General features: G+C 39.0%; 1 protein-coding gene across 1 annotated transcript in view; it reads left to right on the forward strand.

Annotated features, from left to right (window-relative positions):
- Positions 1-16,991, forward strand: part of ca10a (carbonic anhydrase Xa) — a 200,052-nt gene extending 183,061 nt beyond the window's left edge. The window contains exons 5-9 of the mRNA XM_017700933.2: positions 979-1,074; positions 2,902-2,974; positions 12,830-12,984; positions 13,206-13,380; positions 16,147-16,991. Of these exons, the coding sequence (XP_017556422.1) occupies positions 979-1,074; positions 2,902-2,974; positions 12,830-12,984; positions 13,206-13,380; positions 16,147-16,169 (522 nt within the window). The 3' untranslated portion in view covers positions 16,170-16,991. The remainder of the gene's footprint in view (positions 1-978; positions 1,075-2,901; positions 2,975-12,829; positions 12,985-13,205; positions 13,381-16,146) is intronic.
- The last annotated feature ends 5,038 nt before the right edge of the window (positions 16,992-22,029 follow it).

Raw genomic sequence — 22,029 nt, forward strand, 5'->3', positions numbered from 1 at the left:
AGTTTATTGTGGACACTCATATTGTGATTATGGAAATAAGGTTAATCACACACCACTACTGATACCAATAACTTATCCTGTTGCCTACACCTCTTGTGTCCTTCTGCTTGTAAACTTGAAAAACAGCAAGAACGAAAAGCTTCTGCACTGAAAGTTGTTTTAATATGAAAGTGACTAATGTTTGTTTTATCTCCTTATGAGAAGTTTATGATAAATTTCTGTAAGCTCCCATATCTCTCTCTACAACACCATTTCCAGCACATAGCTTCTGAAGAATGCAAGCAATTGTGGCCTCACCTCTGCTCGAATTCTTAGTTTCAGACCTTTGTTGCAGGCTTGCTGTGTGCTCAGGTAATTCACAGAGAGAAGATTACTTGTGCATCACAAAGGATTCAAATTTAAACTTGACAGGCATGTACAAACAAGGAGAGAAGCCAGCTGTATATCTGTGATTGGGGAGCGGAGCCACCTGACTTGACAGGGGCTTGGCATCTCAACCAGATGAACACACAGCTAGGTGCAAGAAAGGCTTGAAACACAGACAGCAATTATTCAGGACTGTTGATTTCTCAGCTAAAATAGCAGCAGACATGCATGTTATTGTATAGATCCTCCTACTGTAGTTTAGCTGTATATCGCTGTTGTCGGAAGAAAACCTCCTATCATCATTTTCGACATTTAAAAAAAAAATTTTAGTTTTGTACATAATTTGAAAATACCTGTTACCCATTACATTGCATGTAAAGTTCATGATGAATGGACTGCAAGAAATGACCCAAAATGACCTGGATGAAAGTCTGGTTCATTGACTTACATGAAAAGTAAAGTAGGGTTTTTTTTCTTTTTCCTGTTATCATTTTGAAGGTTTTCTTCTGACACCAGTGATATGTTCTTTTCCTTGGAGTCTGTACTAGTGCTGTAATCTCTTGAATCATTGCTGATGCTCCCCTCCCCCCATTTTGTTCTTCTTTAACCCAGGTTCAACTAATACATTACAACCATGAGCTGTATACAAATTATACAGAAGCTGCAAAGAGTCCAAACGGGTTGGTGATAGTGTCTATATTCATGAAGGTAAGTATTTCTGAAAATCAAACAAAGCTGAATGCAAAGGATAACCATTTCTGAAGGCAGAAGTAATAGAAAGTATAATTGCCTTGCTATTATTGTGCTCCACTAAACATCATTTCGAATGCCTTCTCTGAACAGCTATGAAAAACACAATTTGACAGGAATGACTGCATGTCAATAATGCTTTTGTGCAGAAATAAATTATTCCTGCAGTTGAAGGCCAGTATGTTTATTCAAAACATTAAAAATCACAGTAATATTTAGCTATGCAGTTACCAGACTGCAGCTGAGCAAGTTGTCCTTTATCTTCCTGTCAGTCCAGGAACCAAACGTTAGGAAATGACCTGCTACCTTAAATAGCTGTTCAAAGAAATGTCTGCCCAGCTATGATGGACCCTTGCTTTATATTCTCCCTCATGATGAAAGTTCAGGCTAATCTAATTAGATTGCCAATGTCAATCTCGAGCTCAGTCTTCGTTGGCTGTACATGACCATGAGCGAATCCCATCTGCCCTTAGTTCATTTGGAATGGTCACTGCACTGCTGTGTTCATTCACTGTAGGAAATAGAGGCTAGTTTGCTTCAAGCTGCAAAATGTGTAAAAGTGCAATTGCCCAACTCTTTTCACTCTATGTAGTGCACTCATACTGTTTGTTCAACTATTCTCCAGTGTTAGCTAGACTGCAAGAAACATTATCAGCACTCAGGGAACATATGATCAATTGTTACGTACTATTTAGCACATCCAAGGACAATATTAATGTAAGGCTTTGTAACAACAGATGGTGTTTAACATAATTTATCCAACTGTTTCTGTCTTTTAATTCTGTCATTTTAATTTACCATTCAGTTCAGTCTTATTTGACAACTCATAACACAGTGCCATGAAGAATTAATGTCTAATGCTGTTCTGCTTCTTTTTCCCCTTTTGTCATATCATGTCCTCCTTTATCATTGCTAGATTTTTTATAAGGGATATCTTAGTGAGTTCAGTGGTATTTTCCTACAGGCAGCATAGCGAGCTTATTCCCATTATAAAATGAGTCAGCCTCAGAGCCCCTCTCTCCGCTGCCTCATGCTGTGTTCCCTGTCATGGCACCAGCCTGCCAGGAATACTCCCTCCTGAGTATAAGTGGTATGAGCTTGCCTTAACAAAAGCCAAGGATGCCAAAATGTGCACTGTCTCTGTGCAGACATGTACAGAATGGGGGAGCGAGCTTTGAAATGGAGTCATTTTCTTCTATTATAAATAAGCAGTTATTTATATGTAAGTAGGGGCTGCACCATTAGAGGAGGTCATGTTTGAGGCCAGAGCCGATTTTCTACAGTATCAAAGAAAGTTCTGTTTAGCTTCTCTTTGCACTTTCCACCCACCTACACTTCATCCCAACAGTAATTACGTCTGAAAATTAGAAGCCCTTCATAATTATGCAGAATCGTCTTTAAACCAGCCTTTAGTTCTCAAAGGCCAGTTGCCTAAATGAGGAGGTGAAAAGCTGAGATGTAGCAGTGAAGCACCTTTTGTTCTGATCAGTAAAGCAGTTTAGGACTTTCAAATTAGTGAAGAAAAGAGGATAGTAAGACATCAATTAATGGCTCTGTTTCTCACATACATTACTGTGGCAGTATCAGTAGCTAAAAGCAAGCGCAGCATTTGAGAACTTGTCAGCAAGCTTGCGTGGCTAACACTTCACTCAGCAATAAATGATCGTGCCAGGTGTTGTGCCTTAGTAAATCACTAATGCTGTTACACTCACATCAAAGTCTCTCATTCACTCTATATCTGTCACTCCCCCTTTCCCCTATCCTTTTTTCTTTTTCCAATTCCAGATATCCGAGACTTCAAATTCATTTCTGAATCGAATGCTGAACAGAGATACCATCACAAGAATAACATACAAGAGTAAGTGAAAGGCCTCCAGATGAATGAGATTATGAATGACATGAATCATTGCCTGCTTCCTTGTGTTAAATCTAATGAAAAATCCAAAGATGGGTCTCTCACTATGAGTACTTTGAGGACCCTTTTTAATAAGAAGTCAAAACACTGGAACTGTGGTTCTATGAATTTTGGATGAACAAAGATGAAGCAAGATGCATAATCCTTGTGTCATGCAGTGACATGACAGCCAGAAATATATTTATTCTGTTCTCATGGAAAATGTCCTTCATAATAATCTGGAATTCAATTAAGCACATTTACATTTGCAACAAGTGTTTGTTTTTTGTTTCCATTGACCACCAGAGTTGGGGTGAAGCACAATGAATACCAACAAAGTTAATATAATCTTGCAAGACTTTGCCCTATCTTTAGATAATTTGTAGAATTTTGCAGCTTATCATGGCCAGGAATCACCAACTTTAACAGTGTGTAGTGTGACTGATACAAAATAACCAACCACAGGTATGACATGCATTGTCAAGTAGTCAATTTTCAAATGTGGCTGCAACAAAAACATACCCATGGGAAACAATGTGTTCTGAGTCAGCAGTCAAAGAAAGAAATCTAACTTGATGTCCTTCAGGAATTGTACTGCAGATTCGGAGTCACTCATAACACCTGGAATACACAGAAGCACAGTTAAACTCATAACCAGTGTTGTTTTATTTCCACTGACCACCAGAGATGGATGGAAGCCATGAGGAACGTAGTCGTGATTTTTGAAATATAGTCTTGATTTTTGAAACCAGGCTACAACAGAAACATATGGGAAATGAAGCCAGCAAACACACAAGGGTGGGGGGTGCTAGTGAGCTCACATGGAGTAGTCACATTTCAACTTCGCTCTGGTCCCAATTAACTTTGTTTTCCTCGACACACGAAAATTTACTTTGCAAATACATACAAAAGTGTGTGGGAAGGCTGCTGTACCATGCTGAAACCAAAAAAGCAGACAAAGGCGATGATGGAAGCGATGAGCCAGTGAATTCTCCCAGAGATGGAAGCTCTGCCTCGTCCATGGACATCATGGCAGCCATACAGCAACTAAGTGAGAAAGTTGATCATAAATTTGCTTTAATGTCAAGCTCTGTCTCTGATCTTCAAGAGATGATGGTGAATGTGAACACTAGAGTACTGGAAACTGAGCAAGCTGTTGATGACAAATGTATTCATGCGCTGGAACTTCAATGTTCCTCACGTGCCACAGACGATAAACGCTGATTGGCTAAATGGAGGACCTGGAGTGTCACTCTAGAAGGCAAAACATCCATGTCATAGGTATCCCGGAGAATAAAGAGCAAGGGCAACCCACAGAATCTGTTTCCAAGCTCATTCCTGAACTGCTCGGAGAGGACAACTTTACGACGCCAGTCAAGGTGGACCAAGGCGGACCTGCCACGGCTTCAAACCCTAGACCATTCATCACCAGGATTCACCACTATCAGGTGAAAAAGTTGATTCTCCGGCTGGCGAGGCAGCATTTCCCACTGGAATACAACGGCAGCAGAGTGTTCATCTTTCCGGCTTTCTCTCCAGACATCATCAAGAAACAGCAGGCCTTGAAATGGCAGGCCTTTGATGGGATTAAAAATAAATGCAAGGAATCTGGATACAGGTACGGATTTTACTCTCCTGCGCATTTCAGGATAACCATAGGCGATACATCAGGCATCTTCGACTCGCCTAACGAGGCTGAATCTTTTCTGAAGGAGAATTCACCTAACAAATCTGGTGAGAACTAATCCACTGAGCTGTCAGGCAATGCAGCCAGCTACCACGAAGGTGCTGAATGTTTTCTGTTGCGAGTTCTACAAGAATGAAACTTTAAGTGCACTGATCTTTTAGTTGTACATTGTGCACTTTGTTTGGGAAAGTACCTCAGGACGGGCGGGTGGGTTCGGATTACGGTTGTCTATATGTACATATACCTTTTTTCTCTTTTTTTCTGGATGCATGTTGAAAGCCTCTTGTTGACTTGCCATGGTTCCTTATTTTACATCTCAGCGACTTAAAAGCCGGACATTTAAAGTTGGTGGTTATGCCATGTTATGATGGATAGAAACTCATCTGCACCCAGTGGGGGGTGGAATGTTCATGGAATGTCCGACCATCTTAAGAGAGGTTTTTGCACATCTCAAACACTTATCTGTGGATATAATGTTTTTGCAAGAGACTTTATTAGATGGTGAGGTATACAGAAAATGAATTCAAACAACCGAAATCTTATTACAGATCCAGTGAAAATTAATCAACGTCTGCAGATTATTACGCTGACCTATATTCCTCCAAATGCAGAGTTGAACCTCAAGTAATTGATAGTTCTTTGAATCACCTGAGCCTGCCCAAACTCAGCAGCGAGGCGACAGAAGTTCTTGTGGCAGAAATAACATTAGAAGAGCTTAAAGAAACCATAAAGGAATTTCCAAATAACAAAGCCCCTGGTCTGGATAGATTTACCATAGAATTCTACAAAAAATACCACTTAAAACTTAAGTCCTCTTCTCGTATGTATGATTAATCGTTCATTGTCAAATTTTAAACTTCCCCCTTCTTTGTACAATGCCTATATCACCTTAATCAGGAAGAAGGGTCGTAACGAAAAGGAGGCCTCATCGTACCGACCAATCTCATTACTTCCAATTGAAACTAAGCTCATTAGCAAAATTCTGGCCAACAGATTAAAGAAATATATTTCAACTATTATTCATCCGGACCAGACTGGCTTTATGCCAGGGCAATATATAAATTTTAACCTACAACGCCTGTTTAATGTTCTATATTCTGAACATTTAGAAGAGTCAGTGATACTGTCATTAGATGCTGAGAAAGCTTTCAACCAAGTAGAGAGACAGTGTATGATGCAAGTACTACACGAATTTGGTTTTGGCCCTATATTTATAAGATGAATTAAGATTCTTTATTTCCAACCTACAGAATTCAGTAATAACCAATAATAATATCTCCCCTCCTTTTTTTCTCCACAGAGGAACTAGACAGGGCTGTGGTCTTTCTCCATTTTTGTTCTCTGATTGTATTGAGCCTTTAGCTACAGCCATCAGAAAATGTTCAGACATTGCATCCATAAAAATCAATAACACTGTATATAAAATTTCTCTGTACGCAGATGATGTGGTATTATTCATATCTAATCTGGGGACCTCGATGACTCCCTTGCTTGACTTAATACATTTGGTTCCTTCTCAGGCTACAAAACAAACTGGGACAAAAGCGAATTGATGCCCCTTGGTAAAAAGATTGATATGGGGTTCTTTTCTAAAGTTCCATTCAAACTTGCACCTGAAAATTTCACATATTTGGGCACTGAGGTAACAAAAACAGCAGAAAACCTGATTAAGGTGAATTGGCAGAACAAAATTAAACAGCTCAAGGAGAACATAGAGGCTTGGAAAACTCTCCCTTTATCAGTGGTGGGCAGAATAAATGCCATTAAAATGGTCACCCTTCCTCGATTTCTTTATTTGTTTCAATCCGCAGGTGTGTTCATCCCACATAGTTACTTCAAATAATTGAACAGTGTCATTACTTCATTTATATGGAATTACAAAACTGCCAGAATCTCACAGAAGCATTCATGTAAACTAAAATCAGCAGGTGGTTTCGGTCTACCTGATTTTAGACTTTATTACTGGGCAGCCACTTTAAACATCCATCAGATCAAGAAAGTGAAATTCCCTCTTGGCTGTCCTTTGAATGTTCTGTGTGTCAAAATACCTCTCTATTAAGTTTACTGAACAGTCTGATTCAAATGCAGAAATCTTTATACAGCAACAATTTCATGATCCATAACACCCTGGAAATTTGGAGACAAATTAAAACATAATTAAATGTGCCCAATATGTACATAGATAATCCAATATGTAACAACCACACTAAAAACTAATTGGAGATTAACTATTGGAGATCTTTACATTGACAACTGTTTTGCAAACTACATACAAATTTCCCTCTGCTTTTTATAACATCTTATGCGATCACAGTATCATCCAGTCCAATTCTTTCAAACAAGCATGGATGGAAGAACTTGGTACAGAGATTACTCATGAACAATGAGAAGATGCTCTAAAGAATATCAACAAATGTTCAATAAATACAAGACATACATTGATACAGTTTAACATAGTTCATAGAGTTCACTATTCAAAGGCCAAATTACATAAGATTTTTCCTGAGATGTCCCCCAAATGCAGTAAATGTAATACTGAAGAAGGAGCATTGCTTCATCAATTTTGGACATGTTCTAGACTTCATAAGTTTTGGAACTTCTTTGGAAGAAGTTTTTGACTTCTTTTCTGTAGCATTCGATAGAACCTGTGTGCCAGACAGTTGCAATGTTGGGAATAAGAGACTAAATTATGTCTGAATAAATTTCAGAAACAAGCTATTTCTCTTGGTGTATTTTTGGCAGGTAGATTAATATTACAACAGTGGAAATCGGAAGCTGCACCATCATTTGAAGCATGGATCAGAGATTTCGCTAAGGTGCTCCATTTGGAGCAGCTACGATACAGTCTAACCGATAGACCAGAGGTTTTTGCCAAAATATGGCAACCAATATTGGGCCATATAGAGGAAAGATAACTGTGATGTCCCCACCCACCGTGCAGCTTTTCTTTCTGTTTTATGTAACTCTATCCAAACAATGCAATTTTAAGTGCTTTGTTTACTGCCATCGTGTGTAAAGAACATTGCTGTACAGGAGTCAGTGTTTAGTTGAAGGCTTTTACTACGTCCACATAACTGTCCACATAACTGTACTTATTTGTTGCCTGTTTTTTTCTTTATTATTATTATTATTATTATTATTTTATTATGATTTATTTATTTTTGTTTTTATTTATCCCCCCCTTGGTATTTGTCTGTTTTTCATTTTATATGCATCACAACCTGAGCTTAATTACAACATATACATAATCTCTTTGAGTTGTATTTGGAAAACCAAATAAAAATATTTCTGAAAAAAAAAACCTTCTACCTCCTCGATGCTACAGAGAAATGTGTTGAACAACTGTGTGATGAACTTCACACATTTTTCTTGCTCATCACAGAGAAGGTAACTTCATTATATGATTAATAAATATTAAATGCTTCATGTCTGACACATCTGAGGCTATGAGACTGAGGAATGGAATTTTAAGGCGGAGACACTCGTCTTGTCGAACGAAGGCAGCATACGAAACAAATGGCAAGACGCCACAGCGCTGTCATCTACCAGTGAAACCTCCTTCAACACTGCCCAGGAAGATAATATGCTCTGACTACAGTGGCAGGACATTGATCCCTGATGTCCACTACTGGATGAACTTTGGCCAGAGATTTTGCCTCCACCACTCATTGTGAAAGCTCTTTTATTATTCCTGCTGAATCAGACAAACAGCTGGTCTGTCTGATGAATGCTGGCAGTTAAGACCACATAATGCCACAGGGGCCAGACTGGGCACAACAGGGAGCGACAAGTGAACTGCTTGTCAGTGAAGGAAGCCAGCTCAGTATGCTGATTCACAAATTAAGAGGATAAGACCTTGGAGAGGAACATTGCATTGGGCCACAGCATGATGCCAGAACCATCTGGACTCCACTGCAAGTAGCACAAGCTCACAGATACTATAGCATGCTCATGTTAAGCTAACAAAGTTTTCCATAAGATATGGCTTCAATCTAGTGGCCATAATCATAACAGGACACCGCGTGGATGCGGGCCACACCCAAACCTCTCTCTTGGATAGGTGGCCCTTACAAGTGGAAACTGTAGTTCTTCGTGCGACCTCCAATAGAATGTGTTTTAAAGCTCTGAATTCTGTGTAGCATGTTCGAGGATGAGGAGGAGTAAAGGAAGAGCGTAAAGCAGCTTTTCTAGCCAGTTCTGTGCCAACGCGTCCAGGCTCAGCGCACTGGGCAGGTTTGATAGGGAGAACTATCAAAGTTAGAATCTTGAATCTTGCCCCAGCGGTGAATCCGCTTCCTTGCTGGTCTGGCAACATAGAGGAGTAGCTCCTACAGAGGCTAAGAAGGGAAGCACCCTTGTCAGCAAAAAGTGTGCGAGATGTAAAGCATCTCTTTTTTTTTTCTTTTTTTTTTCTGAATGATGTAAAAAAAAACACACATTGCTATGCTTGACAAGTAATGCAAACCAAAGGATCTGTGGGTAAAGACCTTGCCCCACGCTCAATAATTAATTGTTCACTTTATTTGCCAGTTTGCAGCCAAAGATTTCTTATCGTTTTATACCACTTGTTGTGCTTCAGGGATCATGGCTAGTCAGAAAGTGGTAAACTTGGAATGTAGACCAGCAAGACTCTCTAGCCTCTGGGTCATTGATATTATGCTTATCATACAATATCAGCCACTGCTTGTACCTGGGCACCTAGTTTTCAAACTGGCTTGAAAAATGAAAGTGAATCATAAACTGGTGATATATTACAAAGAGCAAAAACAAAACCAAATACATAGTTATAGTAGTTTTTTTTTTGTTTTGTTTTGGGGTTTTTTTGGAGTTCCATGCACCCACATAGTGATGCCTTGCATATAATTACAAGCCTACACACCAAAAATGATGGTTCTTCAAGGGTTTTTTAGGGAGATAAATGGTTCTGTGTAGAACCATGAACACACAAAGAATGCTTCGCATGATTGATGGGTTCTTTACATCGTGAAAGGCTTCATCAGATCAATAGAGAATGTGCTATAGATGGTTCTCTATACAACCTTTTTGAAAGTATTCTATACAGCACCAAAAAAGTGGTTCTATTATTACGAGCTTGACATCGTAACAATAGAAGAACTGTTTTTGGTGCTACATACACGATATAAAGAACCCTATATTCATGCAAATGGTTCTTTGAGTGTTTGTGGTTCTGTATAGAATAGTAGTTTTTTTTTTTTACAAAAGAACCCTTGAAGAACCACCATTTCTAAGAGAGTCCCTAATCAAATGAGGAGAAATATTATATAACCTGAAATATTAAGATCTTGAAATTTTCTGTGAGTGTCATTGTTCTGTGGGCAGTCAATGCCAATCTTTGAAATCAAGCAAGTTTTGTTACCCAAACCTGGTATTTTCTAGCAATTTTCAAAGCCAAATGCAAAAAGGAGCCTTCCTAAAGAAATGTCACCGAGTCATTGTCAGATCTGCAAGTCAGGTAAAATACCCTTTACAAAAATGTCTACATCTTGTCTTTAAACATTTTTCATGGAATATATAGCATTATGCTTTTAGGGCCTGTGGTGTTTTGAGTGTTGATGGTGTTATTTTTCTTGGTTTTCTTGTCTCTCTCTGTCTGCCTGGTTTGTCAGTTGTCAGATTTTAATTCTGTTCATTCATGATGTCTTAATTCAGGAAAAACTGAGCTTGTCATGAGTGGATTTTATTTTATACAGAAGGGTCTTTAATTGTTGATTGGATTTATGTTAAGCCAGCGTTCTCAGTGATGTTTCATTATGGGTTGCTATTTTTTCAAATGTATTTCTGCTGGACCGTATTACTTATGTATTTGCAAGCTTCCTAAAGTCTTAGGATCAACAGCATGACTTACATGCCTCCATTTATTGTATCATTTGATGTGTGGTCTGCTAATTGAAGTGTTCAGGTGTTATAGCATAAGATCTGCTTAATGCACATATCAGTCCAATTATTTTAACTTCTTATAGAGTTTAGTGTGAAATTAAATGATGTGGTATTAGTGCTGTAAAATACTAATTCTTACACTTCATTTACTGTATTTTGGCACAGTATGATATACAGACACCATTACAGGCTGCAACTAAATAGTATTGGAGCTGTAATAAGCAAACTTACTATCTTTCCATCTTGTATCTCAGTTGCCGTCATATCAGGTGAAAATATTAGTTCTTCTAAATAATGTGAATGATAACCTTTACATGTATGCCCACCTACAAGGGTTATTACCAAAGAATGGTTGAACTATATATATTGAAATTACACCAAATCAGGGCTGGAAAACATCAAATTTTCTTTTTGTCTTACATGTTTATATAATACTGTTACTCTGTTACAAAGCACAGATCTGACAAAAGGCTCTGGAAGGCTCTGTTCAGGGATATAAAACACCAACCAGATAGTATCTTTCAACAACCTGTTTATCTTAAGCTGTAGCAGCTTTCTATTAACAATTAGAAAATTTGCACACAATTCTTTGCCATTTTTATTGAGAATTTGTTACTAATTCTCAATAACAATAATTACTAAGTAACAATAATTACTAATTTATTGTTTACTAGCAACATAAAAATGTGCATGTAATTTTTTGTAAATACAACCTGTTGCCATAATATTACTCATTCATTACCAATCTGTAAACTGCTATCAATTGTAGGAACCCAAGCTAGTAGTTAGCCAGTTATCAAGAGTGCCGTACTGAGAAAATCAGCAGAAGGACTGTCTAAGCTAGTAAAGGTCAATCCTAGTGTGGGGTTACTCTGGTGAAGTGACTGCTTTCTTGGACAAGGACAAGGACAAGATACAGCAGCTGGAGCTTTGAGTTTCAGGGCAGGATACAGACAATCTAAGTTGTCGACCTGTGTCAGTGCACAAAGAGAAAAAGCATCTCTCCTGTATGAACAGGGTGTTTCTGTCACTAGCTATGTGACACGCCATGTCACTGTGTTACATTGTTTGTGTAAGATCTCGACCTGTGTGAGGACCCACAAGAAATATCCACTGTGCTTCACAGCAACCCTGGTGGTCAGTATGAATGAAATAAATCTGGTCTTGCATGGTTCTCTGACAAGAATGTTCACCAGCTTGACTGTAATATGGTGAAGTTCAACCATTTGAATTAATCACACATGCAATAATTTAAGCAATTTCTGTAAATAGATACAGAGAAAGCACTACATTATTATATTATTATCTCTATGAGAAATAATGGGGGAAAAATGGAAAAAATCAGAGCAGATACTGCTGTTCTTCTAAGAATATTTCATAGTCTGTACAGACGCCCACGATCTCTGTGGCATAGTGCCTTGGCTCTCCTCAGGGAGTGGTGAAAAAAGAGCTCCCATAATTGAATTAATAGGGGTGGCAAAGAGTGGGTGAAGAGAGGAGTATGCTGACCCCTGGTGGCTGGTGCATGCCTCTTGGGTCTCAGTGGTGCATGAACGTGGGCTGGCCAAGCAGAGGGAAGTCTCGACAGCGCTACCAGGGGTATGGCAAAGAAGCGTGGGCTTTGACAGCTGTCAGAACCCCCCACCCAGCCTGCCCCCGCCTGAGGCCTTCCAACCTGCTTCACCGTGCCGTCAGCTGAGCTAGCATGCATTTTTCAAATCCAGCCCCCTCCTCCACATTCAAAAGGAATTATTTATGCTACCAAAGCTATCAAAGTTCGGTGCGGTAACAGCACTGGAATCACAAACATGCAGGGATTTTTACATAGGCTTGGAATGAGTGGTAATCAATGGGATGGGGGAAAGTAATGAATTGTTTTCTCTGGCTGGCTCAAGTCAAAGTCTATTACATGTCTGTTGTCAGGATAGGAGAGTTCAATATGTTTCACTTGAACACAGTGCTGTTATCTTATGAAGGCCTGGTGTTGTGAAACTTGTCAAAACAATATGAGAACATTCGCCAGCCATCCAGTAAACTACAGCTTCTGCCTGTGGGAGCAAAATGTTGACAAGCAAAAATCCAGGATTGAAAAATGATCTGTTCAGAAAAAAATTCTAAGCACAAAACATGTTATTCCTTACAAGATGGAGGTCACATATATAACAACTGTAATCCTCCAGTCAGTAGCCTTCTTACCTTTTTTTTGTTTGTTTGTTTGTTTATACTTTTTGTAGATGATGCTTATTTACTTTCGGGCCTAAACATTGAGGAGGTGTATCCAGAAACGTCAAGTTTTATTACCTATGAAGGATCGATGACCATCCCTCCATGCTTTGAAACCGCAACTTGGATCCTTATGAACAAGCCTATATATGTCACAAAAATGCAGGTAAATCCACTCAGGCTCCATCACTATTCAGAAACCAATCATATGTACCACATAAAATACCTTTGCTGACATATACAAGCCTGTTAGCCATAAGTTGCATGGTTATCTAATAAGCTATGGCATCTGAAGCCCAGTGGTCCTCATGTGATGTGTAGTCATCATTTTACAGGTTTGTTGATGTACCAGTGCAGATGCAGTGTTTTGCTGTATTGCCCCTGTAGATGCACTCCATGCGGTTGCTCAGCCAGAATCAGCCCTCGCAGATCTTCCTCAGTATGAGCGATAATGTGCGTCCGGTCCAGCCACTAAATAACCGCTGCATCCGCACCAACATCAACTTCAGCATGCAAGGGAAGGACTGTCCCAACAACAGGGCTCAGAAGCTGCAGTACCGAGGTAAGTGTCTCTGGGGCTTCTTGCGATATACTGGTTTATTAATTCATTTACATGCCCATCAGCCATGCTAAAAGCTACAATTAGTCTCCCTGGGGTCTACATGAATATAAAAACAGTAATAAATTCACAAGATTACACACAGAATGACTAAATAAATTGCAATGTAGAAATCAACATGTGTAAACAGCACTCTATATAAAATAACAGCGAAAGGCTCGCCCAAATAATTAGAATATTATTCATTTATTATATATGTTTCTCTGTTTAGTTTTGTGAAGCATCATCTTTTTAAACCACAGAAATTTTAGCTTAGAATAAATTTTATCAGCAAAAGTCTAATTGTTACTATTAATATAGTTTTAATTAATTGTATTAATTGTAAGTGTTTGGTTGCTGCTGGTTAAATTACACATTTAGTTGATTTTCTATGTTAAAATATGTTAACAAATCCTCCACAGAGAACACGTTTCTGTATATTTCAAGATATAATTGCTGTGTAGTGGCTGAATTTAGTATATTGAAGAAAGAAAGAAAAAAAAAAAAATATATATATATATGTGTGTGTGTGTGTGTGTGTGTGTGTGTGTGTGTGTGTGTATGTCTGTGTGTGTGTGTGTGTGTGTGTGTGTATGTCTGTCTGTGTGTGTGTGTGTGTGTGTGTGTGTGTGTGTGTGTGTGTGTGTGTGTGTGTGTGTGTGTGTCTTCTGTACAGATGTTCTTTGTTTTTTGTTTTTTTTTTAACCAATATGTCAAACTCAAAAAAATGTAATTGTACACTAAACGTTGCAGAAAATACTGTGGTTATTGTAGAGGATGTGTTAACTAATTTTCAAAAAATCAGCAAAACATGTCATTTGATGACATATATGATTGTATGTGGAAAATAAAATAATAAAGTTAATAAATCAAGTAATAGATGGTTTAGCTGAATATGTCATAAATTCATTGTAGACATCCACATCAACTCCCCTCAGAGTATAACAAACGGCACCACTTTCCACGTACTGACGCTTTGGAGCAAAGAATCCTCAGGAAGAAATCACGTGTTGAGCATTTTAAATGATCGTACAGTAAGAAAAAAATGCAACGAGAAGCTGATACACTGTAGATACACGTTTGATGACGGCACAAACATCAGATCTGTTTATTGCAACAAAAGCTTTTCCCACTGCATCAGAGAGGAGTTTCCTCCATGCACAGTTAGTACAGCACAGGAGCTGCTCTGTAAATTTCACACCAACAAGATCACAGTTTTCTTCATTATTTCATATGTACTTTACAGCAGTATAGAAATACAGTCATGCTATGGAGAAGAAAAAAAATATGCGTCTAGTGAGAACCGTGTAGATTGAAAATCCTTGTGTCAGCCTTAAACATAGTATAATATAAAATATAGTATAATCAACAATTACCTTGTTCTCTCTTTGAGACCTTCTCCAAAATACACTGACAAAAAAAAGAGGTTCTCTGTTTGAGAGAACCTTTTTTTTCAGTGATGTGTTATTCAATGCCTCATGGCAACTAATAGCAGCATAAAGCATACATACATTGCCATGATGACAGCATTACCAGTGAAACTGGTTGATTTTCAGAGGAGAGCTTTAGCTATATTGATTGCTTATTTAAGGTGGAGAAAGGCATTAGGATGTACTCGTATCATTTTTGTTGTAGTACACTGGGTGTACCTGGATTTCAGCAATGCTTAATGTCCATGGCTCCCAAAAAACTCAACCACCATAGGCGATGGCAAAAGGTGATGGCAAAAACTCTTGACCACTGCAGTACACTGGCAGTGGCAGAATAACATGATGCTGCTCCTTGGAAAACAATGCAATATCCAGTTTGCTGTCAACCACCTATCACTAACATTTAAATGCAGCATTACAGATTGTAGTGCTATAATGCAGCTAGACATCAACACAGTAAACATGCATCTTCAAAAACCTCTATTAACATTTCACATCTACAAGTATTCCGAGAGGTTTGGGGTTTTTCAGCATTCCTTCCATCAGAATATATGCAGAAATTACTAATAATCTCCTCTCAAACAGAAGACGTTAGTTTCAGAGCTTGCGTGAGGTTTGAGAGGTCTGTTATGTACCTGTTCGCCTGGAGAGTCCTTTGCTCCCCCACTAGATGTCTGCGGTCTGTTTACCCCCTTCCACTGCCAAAATACCTTCAGCAAAAGAAAATTAAAATTGCATTTCACCCCCTGAAGTAATACACCAAGTGCCAAAAGTAACTCCTATTATCTGTTGTACTATGATCACAGGATTTCATTGTACTCAATTTGCTTGAGCTCTTTGATGAAATTCTAATTGTGTTTCGTTCGAGAGGTTGAACCCTCCACCCCTGAGAGTAAACAAGAAAGATTTCCTCTTTAATTGCATTTGTTGTTTAAAGATGTAAATATCTTGATAGTGAAGGAAATAGACAATATTTCTAATTAGACTTGGTTATGCAACTGAGGTTCTGAGACAGAAAGAATGTATGATTTTGTAAAACTGACACAGTGAGGTGTCTTTAGGCTAACTGAATGTTAATGTTTAGCTGGAGGTGATGTCGAGTGTGTTGGAAGCGAATGTAGTGCAGTTTTGGATATGCAGCCTATTTCTGAGTTATGGATGGATTTTCCCTGATTTGATGACTTCATTCCCTCACATTCAGTAGCATAAACATGTATACATTTTTATGCAATGTCACATGCTATGTTTTTTTTTTTCCCACGTCATGTCTTTGTAATAACATTCCTTTTCTCCAATGCAGTGAACGAATGGCTGCTGAAATAGATCCCTTTCATGGATGAACCTAAATATAAGACATATAGGGAAAGGAATGGAGAAAGACATCGGAGGACCAGGAAAGACTCGAGAGTGCATCACATTTGTCCTGCCAGATTAAGTCATGACATTGTAAAGAAAAAAAAATACATAAGAAGAAAAAAGAAACCTCAGCGGGAAGAGACTTTGCACTGTTGGCAAAGAGACTCAGTTTCATACATCAACTCAAAACCAGTGAAGTACAAATATAACTATACAAATGTTTTGATACTTACCTTTTTTTGGTGGAGAAAAAAAATAAGTGAAAAATATACAAAGTTTGAAACATTTATTTCATAGTCGCTTCACAAAATGGAACTAAAGATGACTTTTTAGCCTTTGTATATATGGATACCTTATGCGAAGCGTGGAAAAGGGGACGGACAGTGAGCCAACGTTGCAGAATGGAAGGATCCTTGATTCATAATTGCATTGTCTATCATAATTCTGGGGCACAGCAGAGAGGACAGTGGAACGGCAGCCGCTCGGTGTCGACTTTGAAAGATGAAAATCATGTTAAAGAATGTGCGTCGTCTGTACGACAGTGCGTGTCCTGGCTTGTAAATAGAATTATTCATGCTGAAGATTAATATGTAAAGATACAAATAAACATTTAAAAAATATATCAGAGGGGAAAAATAAATGGAAAAAAAAAAGTTGAATATTTTACGCTTGGCGCACTTTGAATTTCTGGAGCAGAGCTGATGCCTTTTTTCTGTTTTATTGTTTACAATGGTCATACACTGTGTTTGTTTAATGTTAACGGCCCAATAAATGTGTTTGGAAAGTCTGTGTTTGTAGCTACGCTTCAGTGCTTTCAGAGTGGACAGTCTGTTTTGTAGAAAATTTCAAATGCTTGTGATTATAAATATAGATAGGAGGTCATTTGTCCAAAAAACATTTACACAAATTTATGTGTTCATGTTTACAGTGTTGTTTATTTCCACTGAGGGAAACCTTTGATCCAAAACTCATGAAATCCCAAGGATCTGTGGGGTATAATGCAAAGTAATGAGATGATCTTGATGGAGTGGGTTTAATGAGGCCCACGCTCACTGAAGAAACAGCCCAGCATGCCTTCCTATGTTGTTGATCTGCTGAAGCTTTCTAGGGGGATGCAGCATTGATTCCGCCCCCTTTTGGTTTAATTATATCCCAGTCAATGAAGGATACCTCTTGTTTTAACCCTGATGTGAGAGAGACCACTGGCCCCGGTGCTGGGGTTTCATTCCTGCGCTTTATAGCTGGGTAATAAAAACATAACGGGGAGGAAAAAGTTCCCACAGCTGGAGCTCACAGTTATTGTGCCCATCATTCTATCAGGTGAGCAGGCGGAGGATGCTATATTGAGCCTTTTGATAGATAAATACTCTCAATGCCTCACTCCAGACAAAATAATTCCTGGCTCCACAACATCTCCTGATATTGTATATCTCAGTAGTGCAGGTGCATTTGCTCTCTGCGTGATACCCATCCATGCTAAAGTCTATAAACCCCAACTGAAAACGGATGCCCTCATATGTTCTGGAGGGGTATTAATGATAATACGTTAAATAAGGCAATAAAAAGTTCTCTAGTTGTAGGGTAATCTAAATTGAGTGCAACAGCTGTTGCACAACAATGCATGTGGTCTTGGGGGGGGGGGGGGGGGGGGGGGACAAAACAAATAAATGTCCATTGCACCAGTGCAGACCTAGACATCCACATGTTAAGATATGTGCAGAGTGCTGAATTAAATTGCATCTAGTGAAGAGACTTTTACATCCACCACATGAAAAAGGCCTATACTATTATGAGGGGGAAATTTATGTGGCATCTGTACCGTTCTATAGCAACAGTGCAAGAGACATCTGTTGTTTTGAAAACACTAGGAAAATATTTCATTGGGAAAGATGTAAATAGGATCACTGATAGCTCTGTTGTTGTTTTCCCCCCATCCTGTAAGGCCATTGCCCATCTAGCTTTCTCTTAAACCATCCTCAAGCATATCTCTTTATCCCATCATCCTTCATAATCCTGGGTTGTGCTGTTTCACTGGTTCCGAAGTTCCACTTCTTTTCCCAGTCCTGGGTTTGCTCTTTCTGCATGACTTTGCAGCTGTTCTGTCCTCCACCTTCATCCCAAATTCATACAAATCGCCATCATCTCAGATGCTGATATCATGCATGGGCCCACCTGCATATATGCTCTGTTCACATGGTGATTATTGTTCCCGACGTCCTGAAATCCTGGCCTTGCATAAGAGGGTGATGTCAGCTTTTCCTTTCCATTTGCATCCCCTGAAGACAAACATCCCCTTACCATCACTGAACACATGCGTAAGGCTCAGCAACTGTCTGAGGCCTATGAGGCTATGAATACAGTTTAGAATAGATCAAAGGAGCAGCTTGGCGCTGCAGCATTGGCGTTTCAGAGTAATATGTTCTCTTTCACTGCAGCTTTTGGAATCCCTTCTTGATTCTCTCTCTCGCTCTCTCTCTCTTTCTCTCTAATAATTCCAGTGTTTCATGGTTTATGAAGCTCAAAAATTGAAAAAATGTGCAATGTGCTTTTGTGTATTTATTTTGTCTCATTGTTATGTGCTTATATATGCCTTTTGTGTTCAACAAGTGTACGTTGCTGTTGGAGCAAAACATCATATCTCCAAAAACAGTAAGTAAACAGAAGAGGGAAAGAACATTCCTGACTTATAATGGATATTAATATAAAAAATCAATTTTCTAGCAGTTTTATTTCTCCGTTCACGCAATGGAAAAGCTAGCTGGCTTCTTCTTTTTTTTTCCTTCAATTTATTAAAAAAAATGATTACATAACAAACCAATACAAGGTTTTATTCAGCAAGGATACAAAAAGACTTTTAACGACTGAGAAACCATTTTTGGTTTCTCCAATTTTTCATGATATTCTTTAACGACCTAGACATCACATTTTGCATCACAGAAAAGGACAATTTAATTATGCAAAGAACCATTTAAGCATTTAAATACCCCCTTGAGTTGTTGTGATTCTATGCACAGTACTGAACAAAAGGCACAGACCACTTCCTTTCTGTTAATTTCCAGTCAAAACAGCCATTTAGCAAATGATTCATTTTTCAATGTCAGAACAAAGAAAAAAAAAGAATATATTTTTAGCAGAAATATACTGAACATAACACCGGAAATATAGAGAAAATAACACGAACCCTCAACATTATATAAAAATAAGTCATTTTGTAATATTTAGTGTGTCCATACTTTGCCTTGATTGCAGCTTATATTCTGGTGTCTTGCTTTCCGTTTTCCTGCTTTCAGCAAGGAAATATTTTTCTACACCTCCAAAGTGCAGCCTTTTTTTCTGCTTCTCACAAAGCAAGTAATTCCAAACACACTCGATGATGTTGAGGTCTGGACTGTGAGGTGGTCAGTCAAATGTTCTGAAAACACCGGCGGCTTCTTCATTTGATTTGCATTTGACTTTTTTTAGTCACTGCTTCTTGACAGCTACACATCTTTTCAGGCCCATAACATTGAGTTGTCTTCTCACAACTGTGGAGCTTGATTTTCTCCTTTTTCTCAAAGATGAAAGCTTTTTCTTAAGGATTATCTTCTATCTTCATCTCAAGAATATCTCTTAAATAAGGAATAATTTTACTTAATGGTGGTTTTGACTGAACTGAATGGAAGGATGGTCTCTGACTATGCTACTTTACTAAAATACCAGTCTTATTACGTTCTGATTCTTCCAATGCTGTAATTACATAGTTATTCTTAAGTTATAACTGTGTATAATTAACATTCCTATTATATTGTATCTTTTGTCTATTCACAGACAATCCAGATTGTGCTTTTAGCACGGCTTGAGGACAATATGGCAGTGTGGTTGTGATTACAAAATTACAGTGAATGTTAAGCTGTTATACTGTGCTAATGAGAGAGGTCGCTTTCTCAGGGGTAAGATACCGCATCCTACAACACTTGTTTTAGAATTTATTTTTTAGTATTTTTTTTTTTTTATGAGGAACAGATGTAGCATCCTTCCTCAGCAGCCAATATGTTGTAGAAACCATTTTGGCCCAGAGCTTGACAGCAAATTCTTATCTCTAGCCTGTTGGGATTTTTATTTGTACAGCCTGGCAGTGCGGTGGTGTCGGGGATCCATGTGCTGCTCTTCACCTCCGTAAGTGTGGCAGGAGACGAGAGGGCCAGCAGGCCTGTTTTTCTGTGCAATTCCCTTTCCTCCCTGTCTTCTTCCTGCCATTCTCCGTCACTCCCCTGACTCTGCCTTTCTCTCCTCCCTCCTGCAGCCCCCTTTCTCTCTTTTATGGTGCTCATTATTCCACGCAGGACCATGTTCAGGCAGTGGTAGCTGTGGACAGCCCTCTACAGGCTGCTGTGTTTTTGTTGATTTTTTTTTTCTTAACAAAGTTAATTCCCAGACACTGCAACTAAGTGCTTTGATGCAGCGCTTGTTCTAAACACTAATACTCGCAGGGGTCATGCAATAAGCTGCAAAAGTCTCCTGCAGACAGTGAATGCACGTAGAGAGATAAAGCCTCAATTAGTCATAAGCTTGTGTAAATTGGATGCATGCACGATGCGAACAAGGTCATTGGTGAAGGAAACGGTCTCCGTCAATGTCACCCTCGTCTCCGAACCCCCGGATGGGTCTGTGTTACCCTCTTTTACGTGTCAACCTTTCAGCATGTAACAAGTTGGCCAGCATGGATAAATGAGAGGGGTTGGAAGGAAGGATGTTATTAGTCTACCTCTCAGACCATTTTACTGCACACAGGCTGCATGATAATATTTTATCCCCGCTTTCCCCACTCTTGCACTCTCTTTAAATCCAATTAGCTAAAAGAAAGTGCTTTGTGGCACCACGCCGCATCAATTATTCATTTTAGTTTTTACACCCAATCCATGCGGGTTCCTGTGCATATTAAAGAGAAAGTGGAGCGGCCTGCCAGATGTGCTGATCCTGGTCGTTTTCATCTGTTGCCTCTCCCGAGAGATTCAGCCCACCCCACAACACACTCTCTCTCACACACATAGACACACATAGCACAGGTGAATCCAAAGCATGTCAACAACAGACAGAGCACATCAAAACCACAGCGTGTGGCAGGAGATAGACAGAGATCTGGATTTGCGCTTTATTGAAGGTGCACATTGTTCTAGTAGCTGTTGTATTGTTTTGCATCCCACATCAAGATACAAATGTTTAAATCAAAAGAATGGTTGCTAAGGAACAGGATTTTGGAAAGGGTTTTGCTTCAGAACATGTCAGTAAATCTCGAATCGTCTTTAAAGTGGAAGGAAATGTGCTATCGATGGGAACACTGAAGCCTTGCAGTGATTTCAGTGTAACCCCCCTCAGTCTACCCATTACTGGCAAGCAGAAGGAAGCCATATATGGTGCAATCATTACTTCAGTCCTCTTTAAAAATAAAAATTGATGCAGATCTCTCGGGTTGCTGGGCTACTTTGCAATAATATTTTATGCACCTCAAAGCTTTAATGGTTTGAATGTTAAAAGGAAGGAGAGAGGTCTCCGATAGATGTGCCTGCTCTTCCGCTCATCGCGTGGTCAAAAGTAAAGTCTTTAAGAGCTTGTCAAAATGGCTCTTAAGACGAGTCTATCCTAGGGACATGGGCAACCTTTGGCCACACTGAGGAAAGAAAGTGTTTTGAACAAGGAGTGGGAGGCAAAAACATGTCACTTTTGCTTAATTTGGTTTTCGCTGCTGCTACCATGCCCCACTTCCACACTTCCAAATCGGTCTCTCTGGGGCTTTCATCCAGCAGGCTGTACATTCAGACTGCTGCCCACTCTCTGGGCTTCAGCTCAC

Source organism: Pygocentrus nattereri, chromosome 13 (genome assembly GCF_015220715.1).
Source record: "Pygocentrus nattereri isolate fPygNat1 chromosome 13, fPygNat1.pri, whole genome shotgun sequence".
In the NCBI taxonomy this organism is placed as follows: domain Eukaryota; kingdom Metazoa; phylum Chordata; class Actinopteri; order Characiformes; family Serrasalmidae; genus Pygocentrus; species Pygocentrus nattereri.